This window comes from Gossypium hirsutum, chromosome D07 (genome assembly GCF_007990345.1).
Source record: "Gossypium hirsutum isolate 1008001.06 chromosome D07, Gossypium_hirsutum_v2.1, whole genome shotgun sequence".
In the NCBI taxonomy this organism is placed as follows: domain Eukaryota; kingdom Viridiplantae; phylum Streptophyta; class Magnoliopsida; order Malvales; family Malvaceae; genus Gossypium; species Gossypium hirsutum.
The window spans coordinates 47,198,942-47,222,725 of NC_053443.1; the positions used below are offsets into that span (position 1 = coordinate 47,198,942).

Here is a 23,784-nt window from a genome sequence, read left to right on the forward strand (position 1 = left end):
AAAATTTTCTTTTAAATGTATATATATTATCTGATTAAACAAAATAATATCTTGTTTTATTTTTTTTAATAATTTACAATAGAAGAGCAAAATCCTAATAAAATGCTGGCTGATTTTTTAGACGGTTGGTAATTTTTATTTAAATTATTTACTGTTGATTTTAATTATTTATTTGTCATCATAACATACAGCTTTTTTGCCGTGAAGTTTTTCGCTTCTTTGCCTGCCTTGTCACTATAAATCAAAGCAACATGCACCCCCAATAAGAACTGAGAGGATTGGTACAAAGAGCCATCACTTCTGTTTTTAACTTTTATTTCTCTTTATTGGGTCTTCCTCATTTCTTCATTTCAAAGCTCATTTTTTTCTATCGTTTCTCTTCCTGGGCTTGGTCAAGATTTTTTCTTTTCTGGGTTTGGCTTCAAGTTTTCCTTTCCTGCTTTAAATAGAAACTGTAAATTGGGTTCCTAAGGTTTTTTTGATTGGATGTCTGGGTTGGTTTCATTTCCTGGACTTTTTATATCAAAGATTCAACCTTTTGTAATTGCAGATTGTAGAATGTCTGTTTATTAAATTAGTGGGATTTCTACCCTTTGTTTGGAGAAGATTTACAAATTTCCCAAAGGCTGCAAGGTTTAGATTTTATTACAGGTTAGGACTATTCAATTGGAGCGGTTTTATTTTTCTTGTACTTTTACTTTAATTGGTTTTGATTTCGAGGATCTTATCTTTGTCTGGACAGAATTGCAGTGTGCTCTAAGGTGGTTTAGATTTTCTTAAAAAAAGTTGAATATCTGAGAGTTTTAGGTGATTTAAAAGATGACAATTGGGGATATATCACCAAAGAAGGAGAGGAAGTCAAGGAGGAGCAAACATGTTGTTGATGAGAAAGCTCCCTTATTGCCTAAACGACAAGATGAGGCTGGTGGTTATGATGAATTCAATGGAGCTTCATTTACTGGTGCAGTGTTCAACTTGTCAACAACAATTGTTGGTGCTGGCATTATGGCCTTGCCTGCTACAATGAAAGTTCTGGGATTGATTCTTGGGATTGCCATGATAGTCTTCATGGCATTCTTAACTGATGCCTCCATTGAATTCTTGCTTAGGTTCAGTAGGGCTGGAAAATCAACTTCTTATGGAGGTCTTATGGGAGATGCATTTGGAAAGTATGGGAGAATCTTTTTGCAAGTCTGTGTTCTGGTCAACAACATTGGTGTACTCATTGTATACATGATTATTATTGGTAAAAGCTTCATTTCCTTCAACTTAAAATTTGCATATTTAGTCGCTCTGTGTTATTGATTTGTGTTTTGAGAGCATGTGATCCGTTTAAATACTTGGTTTCCCTTGCCTGATCTTGTGAAAATGTGTGAATTTGCTTACCAACTTATGATGGTTTGTTGTTTTATGTAGGTGATGTGCTTTCTGGAACATCATCAAGTGGGGTGCACCATGCTGGTGTCCTTGAAGGGTGGTTGGGAGAACACTGGTGGAATGGCCGCACCTTTGTTCTTATCGTCACAACACTCGGCATCTTCTCTCCATTGGCATGTTTCAAGCGGATCGGTTAGTGTTCCACTTGTGCTAGCTTTACTGAATTTTAGTGAATTGTCTTGTTTGTTCTTGGTAGATCATTAGATAGATCTTCATATGTTGACTCCATTTATACATGATTGAAACTATTTCATTAATTTACAGTTGCTCTATTAAAACTCAATTACCTTGTTTTATATAATCAAACTTTTATTTTTTACTTTCAAGGTTTCTGAATCGGATTTTGCATATTTGTATCGGTTTTTGAAAATATCCAATAACTTTCAGATTTACACCTTGCCATTGTTTGTTAGCTCCCAGAATCTCATACTTACCCGGAATGAATCTAAGTTGGATGGTTTGTAATTGTTTATTTGTATGTGACTAACAAGCAGTTGTGCCTTCTCATTTGCCATTTGCAGATTCCTTAAGATTTACATCCGCCTTATCCGTTGCTCTAGCAGTTGTGTTTCTTGTCATTACTGTTGGAATAGCAATTATCAAGTTGATTAGCGGAACTGTAATGATGCCTAGATTGCTTCCCGATGTCACTGATTTGACCTCATTCTGGAAACTCTTCACCACAGTCCCCGTTTTAGTCACTGCGTATATCTGCCATTACAATGGTATGCAAGCTGATTCATCAATTAGACTCTTTATTTGAGCAAAGTATATTTCATCTTTTACATTGGTGTAAGATAAGAGTTGCTGATATTCTTGTGTGTTTAAATTTGCAGTCCACAGCATAGATAACGAACTGGAAGATTCAACCCAGATAAGACCGGTTGTGCGAACAGCTCTGGCTTTATGCTCAACTGTTTACATAATGACAAGCTTTTTCGGATTCCTTCTATTTGGTGACGCCACAATGGATGATGTGCTTGCCAACTTTGATACCAACCTTGGCATCCCCTATAGCTCCCTGCTTAATGATGCTGTCCGTGTCAGCTATGCTGCTCACCTCATGCTCGTATTTCCCATTGTCTTCTATCCACTGCGACTCAACATGGATGGCCTCCTCTTCCCTTATTCAAGTCCTCTAGCTCAGTCTAATACAAGGTTTGCTTGTATTACTGCCGGACTCATAGCAGTTATCTTCTTGGGTGCGAATTTCATACCCAGCATCTGGGATGCTTTCCAGTTCACTGGAGCAACTGCTGCTGTTTGCCTTGGCTTCATTTTTCCTGCTGCGGTTACTCTTAGGTGAGCTTTTGGTCTTTTGATTTGATTAGATATCAACTCCCCTTTTTCTCTCATCAGTGATCAACTTTCTTATGTCATACATTAGAGTGGGAGAAAAAAAAAACTGAAACATGGTCGGCACTGGCTTGGAAATGTTAATAAACAAGGATGAACTGCATGTGGAACTTGATTTGTATTTAAAACTGATGAGACATGTTTTTAGTATCCGATATCGTGAAAAGCTTGGCATGTTGCCAGAATCATGAGATTTCAATTCTCTTTATCGGTATTGCTAATTGCGAGTACCTTTCTGAGGTTCATCTTTGATTTTTTGTGGATGTTATTGAGACCTGTTTCTTGGGCCTCATCTGCCTAATGTTCGGTTTAAGTTGGTATTTGTGTTGATTGTATTCAGTTAACTTATGAGCTGCCTCTGGTGTTTCAGGAATCACCACTTCATAGCAACAAAGAAGGACAAGATGTTAGCTCTTTTCATGATTGTCCTTGCCGTATTCTCAAATGCGGTAGCCATATACAGCGATGCATATGCCCTATTTAAGAAGAATTCAGGAGCAGGACCCAGGGCATGATCCATCTAGCAGATCCCTTGGTTGCACAAAATGAGATTTTATGTCACCAAATCCTTGAAGACACCTGGTTTTTATAGTTATCTTTCGATATCCAATTCGAAAATCCAGGTGTTCGGAGGAGGTTTGATAAGCTATATAATAAGATGTAACTTTGCTTCCAATGTATGAAAGTTAGATTGTGTAGGGAAGTGTATGAAGTTCATACATCATACCCCCTCCCCCCTCCTCTACTTAGGTCATGTAAGACATTAAAACAAGTTGTAAAATAGCAAATATAGCATATTTCAGATTTGTATAAAAATAATGATTTTGCTTGCTTTTGAGCCTTTTTGGATCTGTTCTAAAAATATCTGAAACTGAGCTAGCCATATCTCTTGAACATGTGTATTTATGTGGGATGCGTATGCGATTCTGAGCTAAAGTTATTTTGGATTTAATTCGTTTCAGGCTTAATTGGTTTTAGATTAATTTTCATTTCAATCTATTTTAATTTAGATTGACCTGATGAAGGTTTTCTGGAACAAAAACAATGTCCGACTCAAAATATTTAGTCATTATTGGACAATCGTTCATATTTTGGTTATCCAACTATCAAAATTTCGATTTAGTCATTAATTGAAGGTAAACGTGATCTTTTTAATAACAAATTTAGTCCTCTCATGTTTACACATTTTAAGGAAAAATTAAATTTAGCCTTCAACAGTTACATATTTTGTCATTATAGTTCTGGTTATAAAAAATAATAAAATAAATTATTTAAAAATTAGTTTTAATAAAAATTCTAAAGTTTTATAAAAATATCTGTAATATTAATTCTAAATATATTTAATGTTATGAAATAATAAAAGGAAAGAACAAACTAAAGAGAAAATATCAATACAATAGAAAGATAAACAAGAGAACTTTTTATTTCATTCATTGTGTATATCTACAAGCCTTGAACATGCCTCTATTTATGAATCTTCTAACATAATATAATCCCTTAAGTTTCAAAGAATAAATAGAGATTAAATTACAATACAAAACCCTCATAATTTTATTGGGTTTGCTACAACTTTGAGAGTTATGAACATCCATAATAAAGTAATATTTATAACATTTAATAATTATTTTAATAAAATATAAACTTTTTTCTTTTTAGTTTTTGGTTGATTTTGTGATTCTTTTTTTTTTCTTTTTCATTTTATTTTTTAGAGAACTTAATTTTCTGATTATATTTCTAAAAAAAAAAGGATGCGTTGAGATGAGTAAAAAGAAAATAAATTTATCTTTATTTTTTATCATATATAAATATCTTATTATTGATTAATTGGATTGTATTACTTTATAAAAAAAATTATTGAGACTTTTAGAGTTACAAAATTGTAGAAGTAATTGAGACTTGTGGAGCCTGCCTGACTTGGCTATTTTCATTCATTCCTTGGAATGTAGTTCTAATAAGGAAATTCCAAATGATTGATTTGAGGAGCAACGAGCAGAGAAGATTAATTAAGCTATAGGGCAATTTTTGTTTTCTTTGGTGAAGAGATTGTTGTGGTTCTTTTTTGCAACAATAGAACTTTCCTACAGTTAGGTTATTAAAGTAATATTTGTAATTTTGTTATTGTTTTTATCAATCAAAAATCAAAATTAGGTTAGTAAGTAACTTTCTAAGGAGTCTTTTTGTCTTCCCCTTTTTTTCTCGTGTCATGAAGATGTGTCAATATTCTAAGACTAGCTTAGGTTTTGCGTCAACATTCTAAGGCTTCACCATTTTCTCTAGCAATTCTTGCATAAGGTAAGCTCTTTTCGAGGATAGAAGAGTGGGGAAGATATGTCACCTTTACTTTTTCAATTGTTTTCTTGCTTCCACCCAGGTGGTCTTCCTTGCATCATTACAATAGGAGATGGTAGGGTACAATGCTAGTCATACCTTCACTTAGCAATGGAACCCGAGGAACCACCTTTTCACTTAGAGGGAATCATTATTACTCTCATGTCAAATCCCATTAACGGAAGGACCTTGCCTGTAGACACCCTAGAGTTTGGCTTCGTAGTAGCCCTCTAGTTGTTGATGGCAAATGCTGTGCAATAATTTCTTCAACTACTTTGAAAGAGGGTGCACATAGCTTCCTTTTTCTTCCTACAAAACATGCTTCTCTTACCCAGGCGAAGCTGCCGCTTAATTACTGTTTGATAGTAATTGACTTTTCATGAATGAAGATGTAATGGTTATCACGAGATAAAGTAAGATTATATTGGGAGAACAAATATTATCCCAAAAAGATTAAGGATATCTTATGAGGGTAACACATTTATGACAAAGTCATTGGATGAGCACATATCGAGTTGCTTTCGTAATGGTATGCCATTGTGGAGAGCTCAATCACGATACTATAGCAGAATGACTTCGTGACTAAATGAGTTTATAATTAATAGGAAAAAATCTGGAACTTAATTATAAATCATTTGAGCCCAAATTGCATATGTCCAATCGGTCCTTCTGCTAACTCGTTGAAACAAGAATTGAATTGCATGTTGAATCAAATGAATAGAAATGGTGAAAATGAAGAAATAAGAAATATTTGGAAATGATTATGGTTTTCTCCAAAATGAAAATGGAGAAATGAAACCATTTGGAAATGAATATGGTGGTTTTCTCCAAAATGAAAATGAATATGACCTGGAAATGAATTTATATTTTTTGAATTTCAAAATGGAAGCAAATCATTTGGTCATAGTGAACTGTTGAATAAAGAAATATTAAATATTTTTTTATCATTGATTCTCTTACGATAAGTTCGTTATGATTTTAATGGAATTAGAATTGGGTTGAGAAAATTATTTAATTGGAAATATATTGAAGTTTATTTTGGGAAATAGAAAAACAAACTATCGAGTTGGATCAAATTATAAGTATTGAGTTAAAAGCCTAAGAAGTATTTGTAATTGGACTCGATATGGAAGAGGCCCAAAACCCTCTTATGTAAAAGGGTGGGATGACAAACCTTACTATTATTAACTATGGTTGTTGCCCCTTATACTCCTAATTAGACTAGGAGTTCATTTTTCTAGTTAGAATAAACTTTTACAATTCAACAAGGGTTTTACCTTCTCTTTCTATAAATAGATGACATCGGTAGAGCTATAAAAAAAATTTTCAGATATCATTATTTTGCCCGAAAATAGAGAGACTTTTATTCTCTATTAATTAAATATATTTTTTGAAATAACGGTTCTATCGGTTTCTATTTTAGAAGAGATTTTCGTTTTCACCTTATAAAAAATAAAAAAATTTCTAATTCCGTGTTTGATTCAAATCCTTCAAGACCACACTTGAAGAAGTTTGTGGTACGTGAATAGTGAAAAAGATCATTTGGTTGAAAGTCGAGAACAACAAGGATCTGTCTATTCAAAAACACATGTACGAATTTGGTATAGGGTTAGTTGCTATAAATATCACAAAATGGTAGGGGTGTGCATTCGGTTAACCGACCGGTTAACCGACCCGATATAGCTATAACCGAATTAACCGACCTTCAAAAATTTTTAACCGTTAACCGAACCAATTTTTTTAAAAAAAATATTAACCGAATCAAAAATTTTTCAGTTAAACCGGTCAGTTAACCGAATTAACCGAAAATCATATGATTTTTTTGGTTAAAAATTAACCGACTTAACCGACTTAACCGATTTAACCAATTTAACCGATTTAACCGACTTAACCGATTTAACCGATTTAACCGAATTGAATCACTACATAATTAAAAAAATTACATAAGTCTTTGAATCAATACATAATTAAAAACATTACATAAGTCTTTGAATCACTACATAATTAAAAACATTAGATAAGTCTTGAAATTAACACAATTGAAATTTAAGTATTTAATATTCTCCATTTATATCCATTTCATCTCTCCAAAAAATCTCCATTTGCATTAAACCTACAAAAAAAAAACATGTGCAAAAATTTAGCATATAATAGAAATATATGCATTAAAAAAAAATTAAATAATATAAACAAACGAATAGATTATAAGTTAACAAGAATAAGATAGTAAGCATACCATTCAACTCACGAAAGCTCATGAATTTAGGGTAGGCTCTGATGCATTCCAAGAAATGTCTAAACATTGAATCAATTAAATAAGTAGGAGTGATATGGTAAAAAAATTGAAACTATTAAAATAAAACAATAAATATACCATTTTCGATCTTGTCAAGATCTTGGATTTGTTCTTCAATCTTTTTGATATCTTCTTTTGATGATATTTTCGAATCCAATCTTGAGTACACACAAGAGCTTGTACAATTTTAGGAGTTAAAGAACTCCTATATTGATCAAGCACACGTCCTCCGGTGCTAAATGCATACTCTAAAACAACCTTAGAAACCGGTATAGCTAACACATCTCTGGCCATTTTTGAAAGAGTGGGAAATCTAGGGCTATTGACTTTCCACCACAATAAAATCACAAAATCTTCAACAAATTCCTCATTAGCCTCAACTAGTTAGTTATCCAACTCAGATGTTTTATCCTCACCACAAATTTCCAACTCACGCTTTTTATACAAAGCTTGCATTCGCCTTTTCATTTTTTGTTGTGGTTCACCGAGAGAAACATGTGTTGGCACACTCAATTGGCTACAAGTACTATGAAGTGGAGGCTAATACTCATCAAACAATTCATACAAAGATTCCTTCAATTTTTGCATCATTTCACAAGCTTTTCAGAACTAGATATTTCACTAAGTGCAAATTCAAGATACTTTAGTTTTTGTCTAGGATCTAAAATACAAGCAACAAACATAAGCAAATTCATCTTATCAATATCACCCCAATACTTATCATACTTGTCTTTCATCTTGATAGCCATAACACTGAAATCAACATTACTTTTTAACTGAGCATCTCGTAAAAGAATATCAATTTCAGAAAGCTCATCAAAAAAATTATTGGACGTGACATATGAAGTGCCAGATATACGCAAAGTGACTTCATAAAAGTGTTCTAAGAAATCCCTCAAGTTTCTAACATTATCCCAATCATCCACACTAGGCCAACCCTCTCCCCTTTCAAGTTCAGCCCTAAAGTTTGTATCTTGCTCCTCAAATCTCTCAAAAGCTCTCTCAAAGTTCTGAGCAGTGTCTAACATTAAGTAGGTCGAGTTCCACCTAGTACAAACATCAAGACACAACATCTTCTTGCACTCTATCTTTTCCACCGCAACACGCTCCTTAAACTTTTGTATTCGAGCTGGAGATTGTCTCACATATCTAACAGCCCCCCTAACACGTTCAACAGATTTATTCATTTCCTTTAAGCCTTCAACAACAATCAAATTCACAATGTGTGCCATGCATCTCATATGAAGATATTTACCATTTTGAACTAAACCCCCTCGAGGGTTAAATTTCTTTCTCAAATAACCAATAGCAACATCATTTGAACTTGCATTATCAACAGTAACAGTAAACAACTTATCAATCCCCTAATTCAACAAGCATTTCTCAATCACCATCCCAATGGGCTCACCCTTATGACTAGAAATTGGACAAAAGTTTAAAATCTTTTTATTCAATTTCCAATCACTATCAATAAAGTGAGCAGTGATGCACAAATAATTAACTCTTTGCAAAGAAGTCCATGTGTCAGTAGTTAAGCAAACTCTAGAACAAGAACTTCTCAAAAGTTGTTTTATCTTGATCCTTTCATCTAAATGCAATTGATAAACATCCCTAGTCATAGTAGTTCGTGAAGGAATATGAAACCTAGGACATGCCACAAACATAAATTTCTTAAAACCTTCACTTTCAACAAAGTTGAAAGGTAATTCATCAATCACAATCATTTGTGCTAGTCCTTTCCTATATGCTTCTTGATCAAATCTCCAAGTTGAAAGATTCCCTTCCCCCCTTCAACTCCATTTCTAGGTAAAACTAGTTGTCCTTAAGAATTGTCAACAACATTACTAGGATTTTTCTTACATGAACCAATATGATATTTCAATGACCCTGTACCATTTTTTTTTCATATCACAACAAAATTCCTTTTGACAATAATTACATTTAGCCTTAATTGCACCCTCACTATTAATAATCTTAGTGAAGTGAGACCAAACTTCTAACCTTTGAGTGACTTTTCTTTTCTTGGTAGTTCCTTTTGTTTGGCTTGAAGCTCTAAATTTTCAGAATCTATCGAAGTAGGAGGTGTAACACTACCCTCAATAGATGTTGGTTCAGTTGACATTCTGCAAGAAAAAAAATATAATAAATTAAAATACATTTATAATATTAAACATGTTAGTGAAGTACACAACATCTTTTTTTATATTGTGAAATTGTTATTGATGTAAACAAGCAATTACCTATGTGCAGTGAGTCAACAGAAACTAGAAAGCCATAATTTCATAAAGTAAATTAAAGGGAATTACTGCTTTTTTTCCCTTCTGGTTTTAAAAAGAAGACAACTTGGTCTTTTCTACAAATTGCAGCTGTGGTATTTGTAATATTATAACTTTATATTTTATGTTTCTAATAATTCACTCTTAATACATCAGTTACTTGGGTCTTCTTATTAAAGAAGTTTTTCATATGCCTTAATCTTTTCTTTTAAATAGTTATCTATGTTTTTCATTCTGGATACATAAAAATAAAAGATATTTGTCGATGAGGAATTCTCATACATGGTTTCTTTGGATTTTATATTATAAATAATACTATTACTGTAATAGTGGTGTTTTAAAAACATAGAGATATTTATAAAAATAAAGTACAAATATTGCAAATGACATGATGACAGACATGAGGTGAGAGCACGTAGGTAGGATCCATGATGAAACAAGACTTTCATTGCTATATAATGTTATTTTATTTTTATAAGTCTAACATTTGCACCCCAAACTTCATATCCTCCAAGTAGAATAGGGAATATTAACAATAGCACAAAACTTAAATGTGTACAGGAAACAAGATTCTTTAGACAAAACAAAAAAATCTGAAGCATGATGTTCAAAAAACATAAAGCAGTTTCAAATTTCGAAATAATATATATTACAAGATGAGTGGAACCAATCAATCTTGAAAACCAAAAAAACATGTAAAGAAGTGTATACATAATACAAGTAGAAGCATAGATATGAAACAAAAAAAGACATGAAAAGGCAAAGACAGAGGAGAACTAAAGATTCATAGAGAAAATTTAAGGGATGAAAATGGAGATTTATTACCTTTTTGGAAAGTTGCAAGGAGTTGAGGGTTGACAAAGTTGCAAAGAAGAACAAGAAAAATTAGAGAAAAAGAAGAACAATATGGAATGGAATGGCAGCCGAATGGCAGGTCAGCAGCAGCAGGGGGCACCGGAGCAGGCTATTAGTTCTGTTTTAGTTTTAGGGTTTTAGTAATTTTCAGCTGATTGTTAGAGACTTAGACTTTAGTTTTAGACTTTAGTTTTATTGGGTTGGTAAATGGTAGTTGGGTTTGGGTAGACTTTAGTTTATTGGGTTGGTAAATGGTAATTGGGTTTGGGTAGACAAGGGTTTTAGTTTTATTGGGTTGGGTAGCTGGGTTTATTAATTTTTTCAGTTTAACCAAAAAAAATCGATTAACTGACCGGTTTCAAACCGAATTAACCATTAACCAAAAATATAAAAAAAATTAACCGACCCCCGACTGAAAAAATTCGGTTAACCAATCGGTTAACCGAATTTGGTCGGTTAACTGAATTTTTTCGGCTTTACCCGAATTATGCACACCCCTACAAAACGGGTTGGTTTTCAAAATTTTTATTTTCTACTGTGCAAGAAAAAAATTTTCAAACCGGATTTTTCCAACATGTTGCGACACCAATAGGAAAGTGTCGTAACTCTAAGAGCGATTTCCCCAAATTTTGATTGATTCATCTTTAATCTACCAAGCATCATTACCCAAATGGTCAAAGTGACCCAAAACTTATCACTTAACTATTTTAGGCATTAATTAAAATGTCAATATATCATTTACAACATATCAACATCTAACTATACGAAATAAGAAACACATATACATATTTGTTTACTTGACAAACAAGAAACAACTCAATCATTAGCATAACATGGCTTATTGGCAAATAAACATTAACTCATTAGATGTTCATACATACTTGTTATCTAACACATATGGTCAAGCTCAAAATATAAACCTTTTTATCATATATACTATTTGACAACTTGAACTTAGAATCTAACCAAAAACCTTAGGTACATGCCACCTACAATTAACATAGCAAAACTGTACAAACTTGTTGAGTCAAGAGGGTTGAATCTGGATCAACCAATTAACTTTGCAACTTCAAAATCTACAATAATTGTGTATAAAAATAAACAAACCATATGTTGAGCAATAAGGCTCAGTGGTACTTTCATGATTTAAATAAAAAATATAAATAGAATAAGATGTCAAATACAATAAAAATGTGAACTAAATATCAACTAATTCAATTTGCAACTTATGTCTCATGTATCAACCCTCATGCCATATGTCATTTGGTCTATAATATAAGAACATATAACATTATCTATCATCATATCACATTTACTTATATTTCATAACATACCACTGGCTCATTGTATCTCAAACCTATTGAATAGTTCCATATCCATATGAGCCTTCTGGGCTTGTTTTAACTACTTGACATGATCTTTCACATGCCATCTTTTGTTAATGTAACATTAATATACAAGATACACCATTCAATATTAACATATTATATAAAAATTCATATAGTATGGTATATGTTTAATAATCCCTATTCACCAGACATGAATTTAAGACGGATACATGAATCATCCATCCACCACACCAACATATTTGTCACCTAGTGCCTCATCAGAACGTCTGAAGTATAATTTGAGCTCCACGCCTTATCGGTATAAATCAAAGTAATTTGTACTCTGCAGCTCATCAATATCACACCCCAAGTCTGGCGAATCCAAGATTTAAGCTAGAAACTATGGTAACTCTTTAATTTTTTTTCTTTAATCCAATGGTAACTCTTCCTCATTAAGCTAGAAACTATGGTTCTGGATCTAATTAGAGGTTATTTTATCTCTTAGTAAAGTATTACAACTTTGCATGTTAAGTTCTTATAGCGTGGGTCTATATGGGCTATATGAATAGTAAGGCTGTAAGTACAAGGTTTTGCATGAGGTTGTCATCGATTGAGATAATAAGTAAATTGTATGTATAAGAGTTGTAATAGTGAATTTATGTTTTGTAAGTAGTTGTTGCTGCTGGTTCGATAAGAATGCCTAAGATGGAGTTTCGAACTATAGTAAGTGAGTACCAGGTGAGTATTTACCTTGACTCTTAAATGTGAAATGTTTAAGTAGAAGTATATATATACTTATATAAAGGATGATGATACCTTTAGTAATCGGTAAACTTATGAGCGTAGTAAAGATGAGATATGCGATATGATGATATGTATAAGATTCTGTTAAAAGAGTCATGTTGGTAAGCATGCATGTAAAGTCTGATATACGAGAGGTATGAACCAGTAAAAAGATGAATATCTGGGTAAATGAATGCTGAGCAAATGTTCCTCTGTGATGCCTATGGTAGGGCAGTTATGCTAGTCAGATTGGTAGATCACGATATAGAAACAAGTGTAAGAGCATTAGGTTGGGACCCATGACATCTTAATATGATTCAGAAAAATTCATGGTGTAGCATCTAGTAGATGAAGACTGGATTGGCAGATCACGATACATGAATGTGTGTGTAAGTCGATGTGGTTGAGACTTATGACAAGATATGTCTTTATGTATGTTCATGGTGTAGCTTTCGATAATGTGTAAATTGAATTGGTAGATCACAATACATGAAATTTTGTATATGTTCATGAGGGAGAAACCCTTGACATTTTTAATGAAAGTCTGCCGGGACAGTAAACATATGATTTTGTTTGATGCCTTTATGGCATATTCTGTTTTGCCCTTGTGGCGCACTTTGCTATGTTTGTATGGTAAGATGTGATTGTCCGCCCTTATGATGTGGTTATCCACCCTTATGGTAAGTTTTGGTTAAATTCTAATTGTTCTGTGATAGATATTTCTAAGATAAGGTTATGATATGTTTTAAGTTAAATTGGTTGAATTAGATCTGTGAAGTAATCGAATAATTATTTCAAGGAAGTTCTTTAAAATAAGTGTGTATCTGTATGTGTGAAAAGGGTATCTGCCATGGTAATCTGCTAGAGTTGAATATCAGCATATTTGTAAGACATAAGTAATTGTCAATTTGAATTCATTTGCATTATGTAGTGCTGAAATATAAGTATCCGAGAGCCATCAAGTTTGAATAATGTCATGTTTTCTTTGGAGATCTAATAGAATATGAGTTATCTTGAATATTTGATGTTGGAATATAGTTGTGTGGAATTCATCTGAATGATTTGTGAAGTACATTACTATAGTGGGGTTTGTATGGTATCGAATCAAGTTATGATTAGATCTGTAATATGATAATATTCAAATCTGCATGAGTATCTGCCAAGCGTGTATGTATCCTCCATTAATTAGTATTAGTGAAAAACTGTTTTGGAACAAGTGTATGCGTGAAGAAATGGTCCATGTGAGTTGGGCTCTGAAGGTATAATCTTTTGAGTAGTATTTTCGTGGTTTAGTGATAGAAGAGATTAATGTAATGTCTGGAAGGTTCCTAAGTTAGTCAGTTAAGAGAAAATTGACATGTTAAGAATATGATAGTTGGCGTGTAAGTATATGCCAAAATTGTAATAGAATCCGCCAAGGTAATTGGTGTATAGATGTTATTCAAATATTATGAAATATTCGCCAAGGTAATTTTTAGGTTAAAGCTCACTAAATTCTCTTGAACTTACAATGTTTGTTGTTGTTCCAAGTGTATGGTAAGAGTATGTGTCAGGAGGGACAATGCTAGAAGTTTGCGAAGGTAGCGACAAAGTGGGTCATTATGCATACAGTAGAAAAGTGGCATATTGTAGGGTTGCGCCCTATGCGTCTGTCTTAAGCCAACTTTTGTACTGTAATGAGTTATATCAAATCTGATGTAATAATCTTATTTTTATATATTTTCCTTTGTTATTAAGATATTAAGACTTTTAATAAAAATAAAAGAAAAACGTTTTTAGTAAAGAGTGTCTGTCATCTGTTGTTTTTGAAAAATTTGTTAAGTAGTATGTGTAGTAACACCCAAGATCTGGGCCCCGTGAATCAGATTGGGTTGAGGGTGTTACCAGTTGGTATCAAAGCTATCGGTTTAGTCAGTCCTTTGGCAAATAAGTGAATCAAACCTGTATGCATAATATGTCGATCCTGGCTTAGTCCCTCAGGTATGTGAAATCTATGTTTGCATGAAAGATAGTTGTATTTGTAATATTGAGATAAGTAAGACAATAGGGGGAAAGAAAAGATATATTCATTGATGAAGTCTGCAAAAAATATTTCATTGTGACAAAAAAAAAAGTACAAGACAAAATAAAAAGAAATTTTAGTTCCCCTATTTAGCTTGATGATCAGTGGGTTCAGCAGAGACCTCTTCTTCTTGTTCCAAGTCCTCTGGAGCATTTTCTTAATCAATAGAATCTTTTGAGTTTTCTTCTTCACCCTCTACTTCAATCGTATTGGGGGAAAAGAAATAAGCAGTCCGTTTCCACTTCTCTTGAAAGTCTTCCCAATCTTTACCTTCAGGATGGTAGACATTAAAGCTCATAGAATCAATTTAGATATCCTTAAAAAAAACTGAAGTCTACCTGACTTAGATTCATTGGGCCAACGACCACTTGAGTGTGAAGAACCAAGTTGGACCTTAACTCGGGCAGCACTTTAGGCAAGTTCTATATGGTATCTTCCTGATATTTTCTAAGGGCTTCTTCACTGTATTGGCATAGACCATCCAACTCAGCCTTATGGCGTAGCTCCTGAGCCTTAAGTTGCTCCTTTAGAGAAGACTCGCTCTCCTCTAGTGATTCGACTTTCTCTTCCAGTTGGGTGCATTTAGCTTGTGCATCCTTAAACTTAGTCTTCCCAGTCGTGACATAGGAATTAAGTTGTTTGATCTTGTTCCTATAATTCTGACTAGATTGGCATAGTTCAACTATAGTCTGATCATCAGTTTTGATTGCCTCCTCTAAACTAGCAACATTAGCATTATGAAAATAATTAAATTCTTGGAGGAGACTACTCCAAAGCCCATATTCTACAGAAAGGGCTTGTGAGGACTTCACCAATAAGGAAAGAGGAGACAATCCTGGATTTGAAGAAAGATAAGAGTAGAAAGACTCTTACATCTGAAGTGGTATAATGTTATTCTAACTCGGAAAGATGAAACTAAGAGAAACAAAAGATAACCTTGATGTATATAAGTCATGCCATGGAAAGAATTCATTTGTTTCTTTAGAAGATGTCTTTTGGGGCTGAGAACTGATGGGAACCACTAGCTATTCTGAAGGTAATGTTTCTGCTGAAACCTTAGCTAGAGAAGGATCAACATTCTGAATTGGGGAGTCTACAGAATGGGTTAAATCCTAAGGGTCCTAGGTTCAAGTCTCCTCACTCCCATATTTTTTATTTAAATTTTTTATCAACTAAATCATGCTACACCTTATTGCCGTCCATCACCTCTTCCCATGCTTAAGGGAGATTCTTTCCCATCTTTTCAAGTCAACTTACCATATTTACTCCTACATGATCCCCTTTTTACTCCATTGTTTCCTCTACATGCTTTTTTTTTTCTATATCTTTGCCATATGAAGTGGTTCATTGTACCTAGACAACCTAATTCACTATTGAACCAATTTTCTCATCACACTCCCCCTCTATTGCCGTCCTTCTCTCTAGCTCCTCCCTTTCTCTCTATTTTTTTTGTTTCTTTTGTTTTATCCATTAATCACCTTTGCATTTTTCCTCCTCTCCTCCACCACTACCTTGTCAAGCAAACCACTACTGGACCTCCACATTGCCGCCGCACATCTCATACATTTTTGCCCCTCTGCAGCTACAGCACCACTATTCACCACATTTGCGCACCACTATATAAAATAACCACTTTTTCTTATTCTCTTTTTCTTATTCTTATTTTCGTTCACACCTTCTTTTCCTATTATCGTATCACTCCTCCTTAGTCTTTTTTGTATAACTTAAAATATCTTTTAAAGTATTAAAAGTTGCATAAGTTAATTTTAAATAAAAGCTTAACACTAAACAATACAAACTTCATTTCCATAAGACCAGAAAATGCAAACATCGGGTACAACATTTAATTTTGTCCAGACCGTGAAGATTGGCCAGTATAAACGTTTTTATGGGGACACTTGCTCCGATTGTGGCCGACTGTTCTACATATGGTCCAACACTTTGGACCGACCTCTTCTCGGATGTCCATGTCATTTTGAATCCTCGTCGTTGTTGGTCAAACTTTGACTTTCCTATGTAGTGACCTATCTGGCAACATCTCGAACATAGGCAGTTGCACTTCCCATGTTGATACATCCTTGAATACGGGGAACTCGTTACCTTAAATACACAATGTACATTCAAGCGTGTACACATCATCGATATATTGTTTGACATTCAAATTGAAAGTAGCACACACTGCAACTACATGTGCACATGGGTACCATAGTGTTTCGGATATCAACTTCGTAGGACCGTGGCAAGATCCCCGGCTAACGACTGATGTACTCTGTCACTCAAAAATTTTCCAAGTTCCAGGAATATAGTTTTGTATTCATGGACCTCGCCCTCTAAGCGTTATTTTCATGGAATTCCTAACATCTTCGACGTGCAGGTCTCCTACCTCGAACTATTTTGCTTGTCTCAACCCCATTTTTGGCATCAAGGTTGCCAGCCTATAAAACGTGGCTAAAAAATCGCTAAAATTGGCAAGTGACATGTACGCCTCAAGACGAAATTAATGGCCTCAACAAAGTTGGTCGTCATATAACCATATTGGTGCCCAACATCTAAACATTGAACCTATTGCCACAACTCCATTCTACCCAACCACTATCTAAGAGAAGGATCGGACCCCGCTATATCAGTCTCCAATCTCGATAGCTTATGTCCAAATTGATGTGGTTCTAGCTCGTACCCTAAGTATGTATTCTGATAAAACACATTACCATCCCTTTTAGTAAATGGACTTGAGATATTTACAGATACAACTTTAAATATGACATTTTTACCCATGTTTACGATTCATTTGCACCAATCTTTGTTCTTGTACTCATTGTGGAAGTTAACAGCGATGTGGCGAATAAAGTAGACAGACCTCCACAGAACCTTGGATTGCTGAATCGCAACAACAAGACCCTTTGATTTGTCGGAGACAATGCAAATATTGTCTTGCCTAACAACATGCCTCCGCAAGTTCTGCATGAAAAATGCCCACGATTCAGAGTTCTCCGACTCCACAATAGCGAAAGTGATCTATAGTACATTTCATTACCGTCTTTTGCAACTGCAATAAGAAGTATATACGTGTATTTTCCATAAAGTCACATTCCATCAACCTGCACTAGCGATTTGTAGTGGGAGAAGACCCTAAGACATGAATAAAAAATCTAGAAAAATCGAAGAAAAACTCTTTTCCCCAATTCCAACTGTCCATTTAGGTCTTTATAAGGCAACGTTTGCAAGTCCATGACAGTTCCTGAGACATGCTCTACCATCGTTGAAATCCAACCCTGAAGTTTATTGCATGACTCTTCCCATTCACCATACAATTGTTGCATGGCCATTTGTTTCCCCCACCATGCTTTCCTGTACGACACTCTGTACTGGAATCGGGCTTGCATGTCCGCAATCAATGTCGACATAGGAATGGTTGGGCTATCTTTCACTAGTGGCACGATGTAGTTGCAGATACTTTGGGTATCCAATTTCTGGTTGTCTTGAGTCATATGTGCAGCAGTGCATGTATGACTCCCTTCTAATTTTTGTATTTGCCACTATTGAGTCCTCTGCATAAATGCAACCTGAACCCACCAGCTACACCCATCGTCAGCTTTTCAACATTCCCTAACATATAATGTCGGTGTAGACTTGACAACCTTGTAATCATTCAACACCTTCATGTTGTACTGTTTGATGGAAAACACACAGTCTGCCTTGTTCTCAAATCATTGCCCAACGAACAACTCTTCCAACTGCAAATATGACCTCAATCTGTGAGCAGGTATTATATTAGTGTACTCAGGGAACTTGGGTCTATGCATTGCATCGGATGCATGCGTTGCATTTGAAACTATGCTAAACATGCCACCTCCAGGGTCATTTCGTAAAACAATGCCACGATTCGAGTTACTGAATGAAGGGTTGTGAGCATCTTCAACCTCCTTTAGGACTTCATCATCGATATCGTCCGGAACCTCATCAATATCTGTGTCACTAAAATCTTCACCATTATTGGTCCCTTCTCCAACGTCTGCCTCGGTGCCTATAACCTCCGGATGTATTTGTAGACTGGGACTCGGTGTAGGGTTGTTACACAAATTCTCAGCATAACTTGGATTTTCAAGCATATGTTGTGTCCCTCCACATTCTAACTAAATTTTCCATTCAACATTAAGATCAAAGTTAAATCCATGATGTTGACTTATTGGACTAACATTCTCAACAGGCTCTAAGTCCGCTAACTCAACAAATAACTCAACTAGTTGGGGGTTCTCATTCCCAGTCGACTACTATATTTCCATCATAGTGCCCAAGTCATCATCATCTAATAGTTGCATCTCACAAAATTTCAATGGATCTGTAGAGATTGAAAACTTGTAAAATAACATGGACAACACCTTTCCACAATGGATAGCTATCTTTGCATTGATCTTCCTTTTCATTTCTTCCAACTTCACATTTTTATTAAATCGCAACCCTACTCTCTGCCGACCTTGAAGTACGCAACTAACAACACCTTCTACAATTTCACCATAAAAAAAGAACGTACACCTAAAACACTTCGTTATTTATCTTCAACAAATTTTTGAGCTCTCCTACTAAACACAACAATTTCTTTTTTTTCTTCTCTTCTAGTTCATCTATTACAAAAATGCTTCAATATATCTATATATGTAGGACAACCAAGGTGGTGGAGCCATAAAGAATTTTTGAGCGTACACAACTAACAACACCTTCTACAATTTCACCATAAAAAAAGAATGTACACCTAAAACACTACGTTATTTATCTTCAACAAAATTTTTTAGCTCTCTTACTAAACACAACAATTTCTTTTTTTTTCTTCTCTTCTAGTTCATCTATTACAAAAATGCTTCAATATATCTATATATGTAGGACAACCAAGGTGGTGGAGCCATAAAGAATGGCTCTACCAAAATAAAATATCATTTTTTAATAAAGTGGTGGCGCCATTTAAAATGGCTCTACAAAATAAAATATTATTTTTTAAAAATTTTAAATTAAAAAAACACTGGAAATGCACTGGTGGCGTCATTTAGAATGGCTCCACCAAAAAGACACTAACAATAAAAAACAAAAAAAGGACACTGGCATTAAAAATATAGACGTTGGCATTGAAAACTGGTGGTGTCAAATTATTTGGCTCCACGAAAAAAGGAATATTTTTAAAGCCCCTCAATTTTTCAAAAATAACAATATTTTCCTAGTATTTATACAGGTGACGCCATTCTACATGACTCCACAAAAAAATGAATTTTTTTATCCCAGTTACTGACATGGCATGTTGGTGGTGCCAAACTCTTTGGCTCCACCAACTTTCATTATAGATTTTAGGTCATTTACATGTTTAATTAGAAAAATGGGTCATTTGCATAATTAATCAATTTTTTGGGTTATTTTTGTAAAGAGGCCAAATTAAATCACTTTGGTTTCTATTTCATAATCCATAAAGACAAGTAGAGAACATAGCGATAGCTTAGGCCTCCTCAAATTCTTTTGCAAATCTTTTTTAGCAATCTCAGCTTGTTGAGATATCAATGCAACATCTAAACCTTGAGAAGCCCAGTTGCTCCAATAATGCTTGAAAATGGAGTAGGTGGCACACTTGGAATCAACAAACCATATTAAGCCATTTTTGAATACCCAAGCCTTTTATGGTGTTCTTGAGGCATATTAAGAACCCTACAGTGGGATTACTACTAATTACAACTCGACTCGAAGCGTCATCCAACTCTTCCCCAGTCCTTTCTGGAATTGCTCTTCTTCCCACAACTTCTCCTCATCATCATCATTTTCCTCATCATGAATCTTCTATTTCCTTGAAACTACACCAATTGCTCTCTCATTAACAATATTAAACACACCCTCTTTTTCCACTTTTACCCAACAACCGCCCTCGGAACTCTGGTTCCTCCTCATCATTACCACCACGATTACTCCTACTATCCAATGATATATAATCAGGAGCAAGCCTTACAAAAGACTTTCGAGCCCAATCCTTTTTTGCCTTGATAGTATCAATAGTTGTCTAGCTAGGAAAGACCAAAGAATCTATATCTACTTCTTTACCAATCGATATCGTTGCCAACCTAGACCATGCTTTGTCTTTATCAAGTTTATGTTGGGGGACATTCTCTTTATGGGAGTTCAAATTCTGGGATTGGGGTTTGAGAAGGTCTTTGAGAACAATTTTAGGCTCAGATGACATAAAGAAAGCCCGTGAAGAAGGGGTAGTAAGGGTGTACGTGTGTTTTTAGAGCTCAAGTAATGCTTCTTTTGTGTAAGCATCGACTTAGGGTTGTACATTGAAATGTAAAGAGGAAGAGCTTTTGCAGTCTTTCATGAATGTAATCTTGTGGGCAGATGAGGGTTTGGGAAAATGAGTGAAATTTTTTTTCTTTTTTTTTATCTCTGTTTCTATTTGAAGATAATTTGGTTATTTCTTCTTCATTTTCATCGTAAGCAAAACTGAGGAGTTTTGGAGGTTTCTTCATGGTGGGTTTTGAAGATGAGGGTTTTGTGGTGGCAGTGGCAGTGGTAGTGTTAATGGTGGGGTTGTTTTTTTATTATCATTATTGTTGTCATCGTTGTCAATGTCATCACCACAATTATGGAAGTTTTTGGCTCTAGTACTGCTGCTAATGGTTAATGAAAATTTCTATAACATAGTATAGAAATAGAATTAAATGGTTTTTTCCCTATGTCTAAAGCTTCAAAGGCACTGTGAAAAAAATCACTTTTAAAGGCAAGAACAAAAACACATAAATAAAGGAAATAAATGACAATACGTTGGAATTTTAGAAGTGATCATGGGCCGGACCGAAGTCACTAAGTAATTGGTAACTCATGGTTGAATACATGTAATTTTATAGAGAAAATATTCAGTCACATAGACAAACAAACTGAAACTTATTGGAAAAGACCCAATTATACTCAATAAAACAACAATAAGGAACACATCAATAGTAATTCTAATGAAGTGAAAACAATTTATTCACTCGACAAACATACATTAATATTAATGCATTCATGAGTGAATCTAATATATAGATGCTAAACTTATTCTTTAATGCAGTGTAATAAAGAGGGAACTCAAAGCTACATGGACATCTATCGATCCTAGAAATACTCAAAGACTCCTCTTAAATTAGACTTCTAATAAACTATGGAAATAAGGAGTAAAAAAAGATCAATGGAATATGGAAAAGAAAAAAGTAGATATTGAAATTAAAAACTAAGACATTGAAAAATATACTAAAAGGAAGAACATAAACATATCATCTAAAAGAATAAAATAAAATGAAATGAAATATCTTGAGTTATACAGAATTCATATAAGCATAAATACAAACACTTAATGTGCATTACCTAAACTGAGATAACTCACGTAAAAAGAATGAGTGCCAAATAAATTGAAGAATAAAAGGAACTGAAAAAAAAGTTTTCATTAAAAAAAGAATAAAAATTAACAAATTGGAATGATATTTGTAGGGAATTAACTCGTTTATGTAACAAATAAGTAAATAAAGTAGAAAATTGAAAAGATCGAACACACAAATTTTACGTGAAAAAACTCCTCAAATGAGGACAAATAACCACGAGCAAAAGGAGATTTCACGAAATAGAAAAAAAAAGTTTACAAGAGATGGAGAGAATCAAAAGAAAAACCTGAAGCCCCAATAGAAAATCCCTTCAAACTCAAAGAAAAGAATTCTCTCAATCTTAATATTTTCTTTATGTAAAACCTGGAGTAACTAAGGTCTATTTATATGCTAAAATTAGTAGCATTTATGACTAGAATATCTTTAAGTTAATCAAATTTTAAGTGAGAAACTAAAATAGAGTTTAATCAAGAGAAGAAAATTGAGAAACTTGAGGAGTACGTCGCCACGTGGTGACGTGGTGTTTGGTCATCGGGACGAGGGATGATCACGTCATCAAGACAAGGGATTTCTTCTCGTTATGACATCAACTTCTCATCGGGACGAATAACTTCTTCTCGTTGTGAAGAACTTCTCATCGTGATGTCACACACTGTTTTGGTCAAAATGCGATGCATACTTCTACAAATCCTTACCTTGACTTGTATTTGACTTAACTCATTTACCAAGCCTTATTATGGGCGTAATTTTATTTTTTTAATACTTACCAAGTCCAAGCAATGTTTGAACTTTGAAACTGGAAGAATTTTTCTCAACATGTTGACTGGATTGTGTTCTGTACCAATTTTATGAATCCGAACATCCCCTTGAATGATCATCTCTCAAACAAAGTGATAACAATTTCATGATGTATCTGGTCTTTGGTGAGATGTATGACACTTTGACTATCACAATATACGACAATTTTCCCTTTCTCATTAACTAGTTCACTAAACAGACCTCTTAACCAAATTGCTTCCTTTACAGCTTCAATGATTGCCATGTTTTCTACTTCAGTAGTCGATAAGGCCATTGTAGCTTGAAATCTAGCTTTCCAGCTAATGGCACAATTTTCGAAAGCAAATAGATAACTTGTGAGAAACCTCCTTTGATCTAAGTCTCCTACACAATTTGAATCAACATATCCAAGTAAACCCTTTTGGCTTCTTCCGAACTCTAAGCACATGTTAGAAGTACCTCGTAAATATTTGAATATCCACTTAACTGCATGCTAGTGTAACCTACCTGGTCGGGACGAGTGCATACCATTGCATACATCAAACTTCTGACTGCCTCGAGTAAGATACTTTTGACATGTACCTTTTTTCTTCTTTATTTTGGGGAGAATTAGAAACTGAAAGTTTAAAGTGTACAGCTAAGGGAGTACTTACCAATTTTGAGTCTTGCATCTCAAATAGCTCAAGGATCTTCTTGTTATACCTTTGTTGTGAAAAAAAACACTATCTTGAGATGTCTATCTCTTGAGATTTCCATCCCCAAAATTTTCTTTGCTGCACCTAAATCATTCATCTCAAGCTTATAGTTAAGCATGGTTTTAAGTCGTTCAGTTTCAGATGGATCCCTAGCCACAATTAACATATCATCAACATAAAGTAAAAAATATATGAATGAACCATCA

The 23,784-nt window shown here is 34.2% G+C and overlaps 2 protein-coding genes across 6 annotated transcripts; one reads left to right on the forward strand and one right to left on the reverse strand.

Moving 5' to 3' along the window:
- Positions 1 to 203: 203 nt before the first annotated feature.
- On the forward strand, positions 204 to 3,623 carry LOC121219497 (amino acid transporter AVT6A). The gene is made up of 6 exons (XM_041097765.1): positions 204 to 651; positions 743 to 1,246; positions 1,417 to 1,569; positions 1,959 to 2,162; positions 2,274 to 2,739; positions 3,164 to 3,623. Exons 2-6 carry the CDS (start codon positions 820 to 822, stop codon positions 3,306 to 3,308), a joined length of 1,395 nt encoding a protein of 464 aa, XP_040953699.1. The 5' UTR covers positions 204 to 651; positions 743 to 819; the 3' UTR covers positions 3,309 to 3,623.
- A 3,356-nt stretch (positions 3,624 to 6,979) lies between these two features.
- Positions 6,980 to 10,722, reverse strand: LOC107954883 (zinc finger BED domain-containing protein RICESLEEPER 2-like). 5 transcript variants are annotated; one of them, XR_005916295.1, is made up of 4 exons: positions 10,519 to 10,722; positions 7,496 to 9,540; positions 7,358 to 7,416; positions 7,026 to 7,234 (listed from the first exon to the last, which is right to left on the reverse strand). XR_005916295.1 is itself a non-coding variant. In XM_041097766.1 (2 exons), exon 2 carries the CDS (start codon positions 8,656 to 8,658, stop codon positions 8,005 to 8,007), a length of 654 nt encoding a protein of 217 aa, XP_040953700.1. In that variant the 5' UTR covers positions 8,659 to 9,540; positions 10,519 to 10,720; the 3' UTR covers positions 7,567 to 8,004. The 5 variants fall into 5 exon arrangements, 1 of the variants encoding a protein (XP_040953700.1); XR_005916294.1 differs by having other exon boundaries at positions 7,054 to 7,234; positions 9,419 to 9,540; positions 10,519 to 10,718; XR_001699733.2 differs by lacking the exon at positions 7,358 to 7,416 and having other exon boundaries at positions 6,980 to 7,234; positions 9,419 to 9,540; positions 10,519 to 10,715.
- Between the last annotated feature and the right edge of the window lie 13,062 nt (positions 10,723 to 23,784).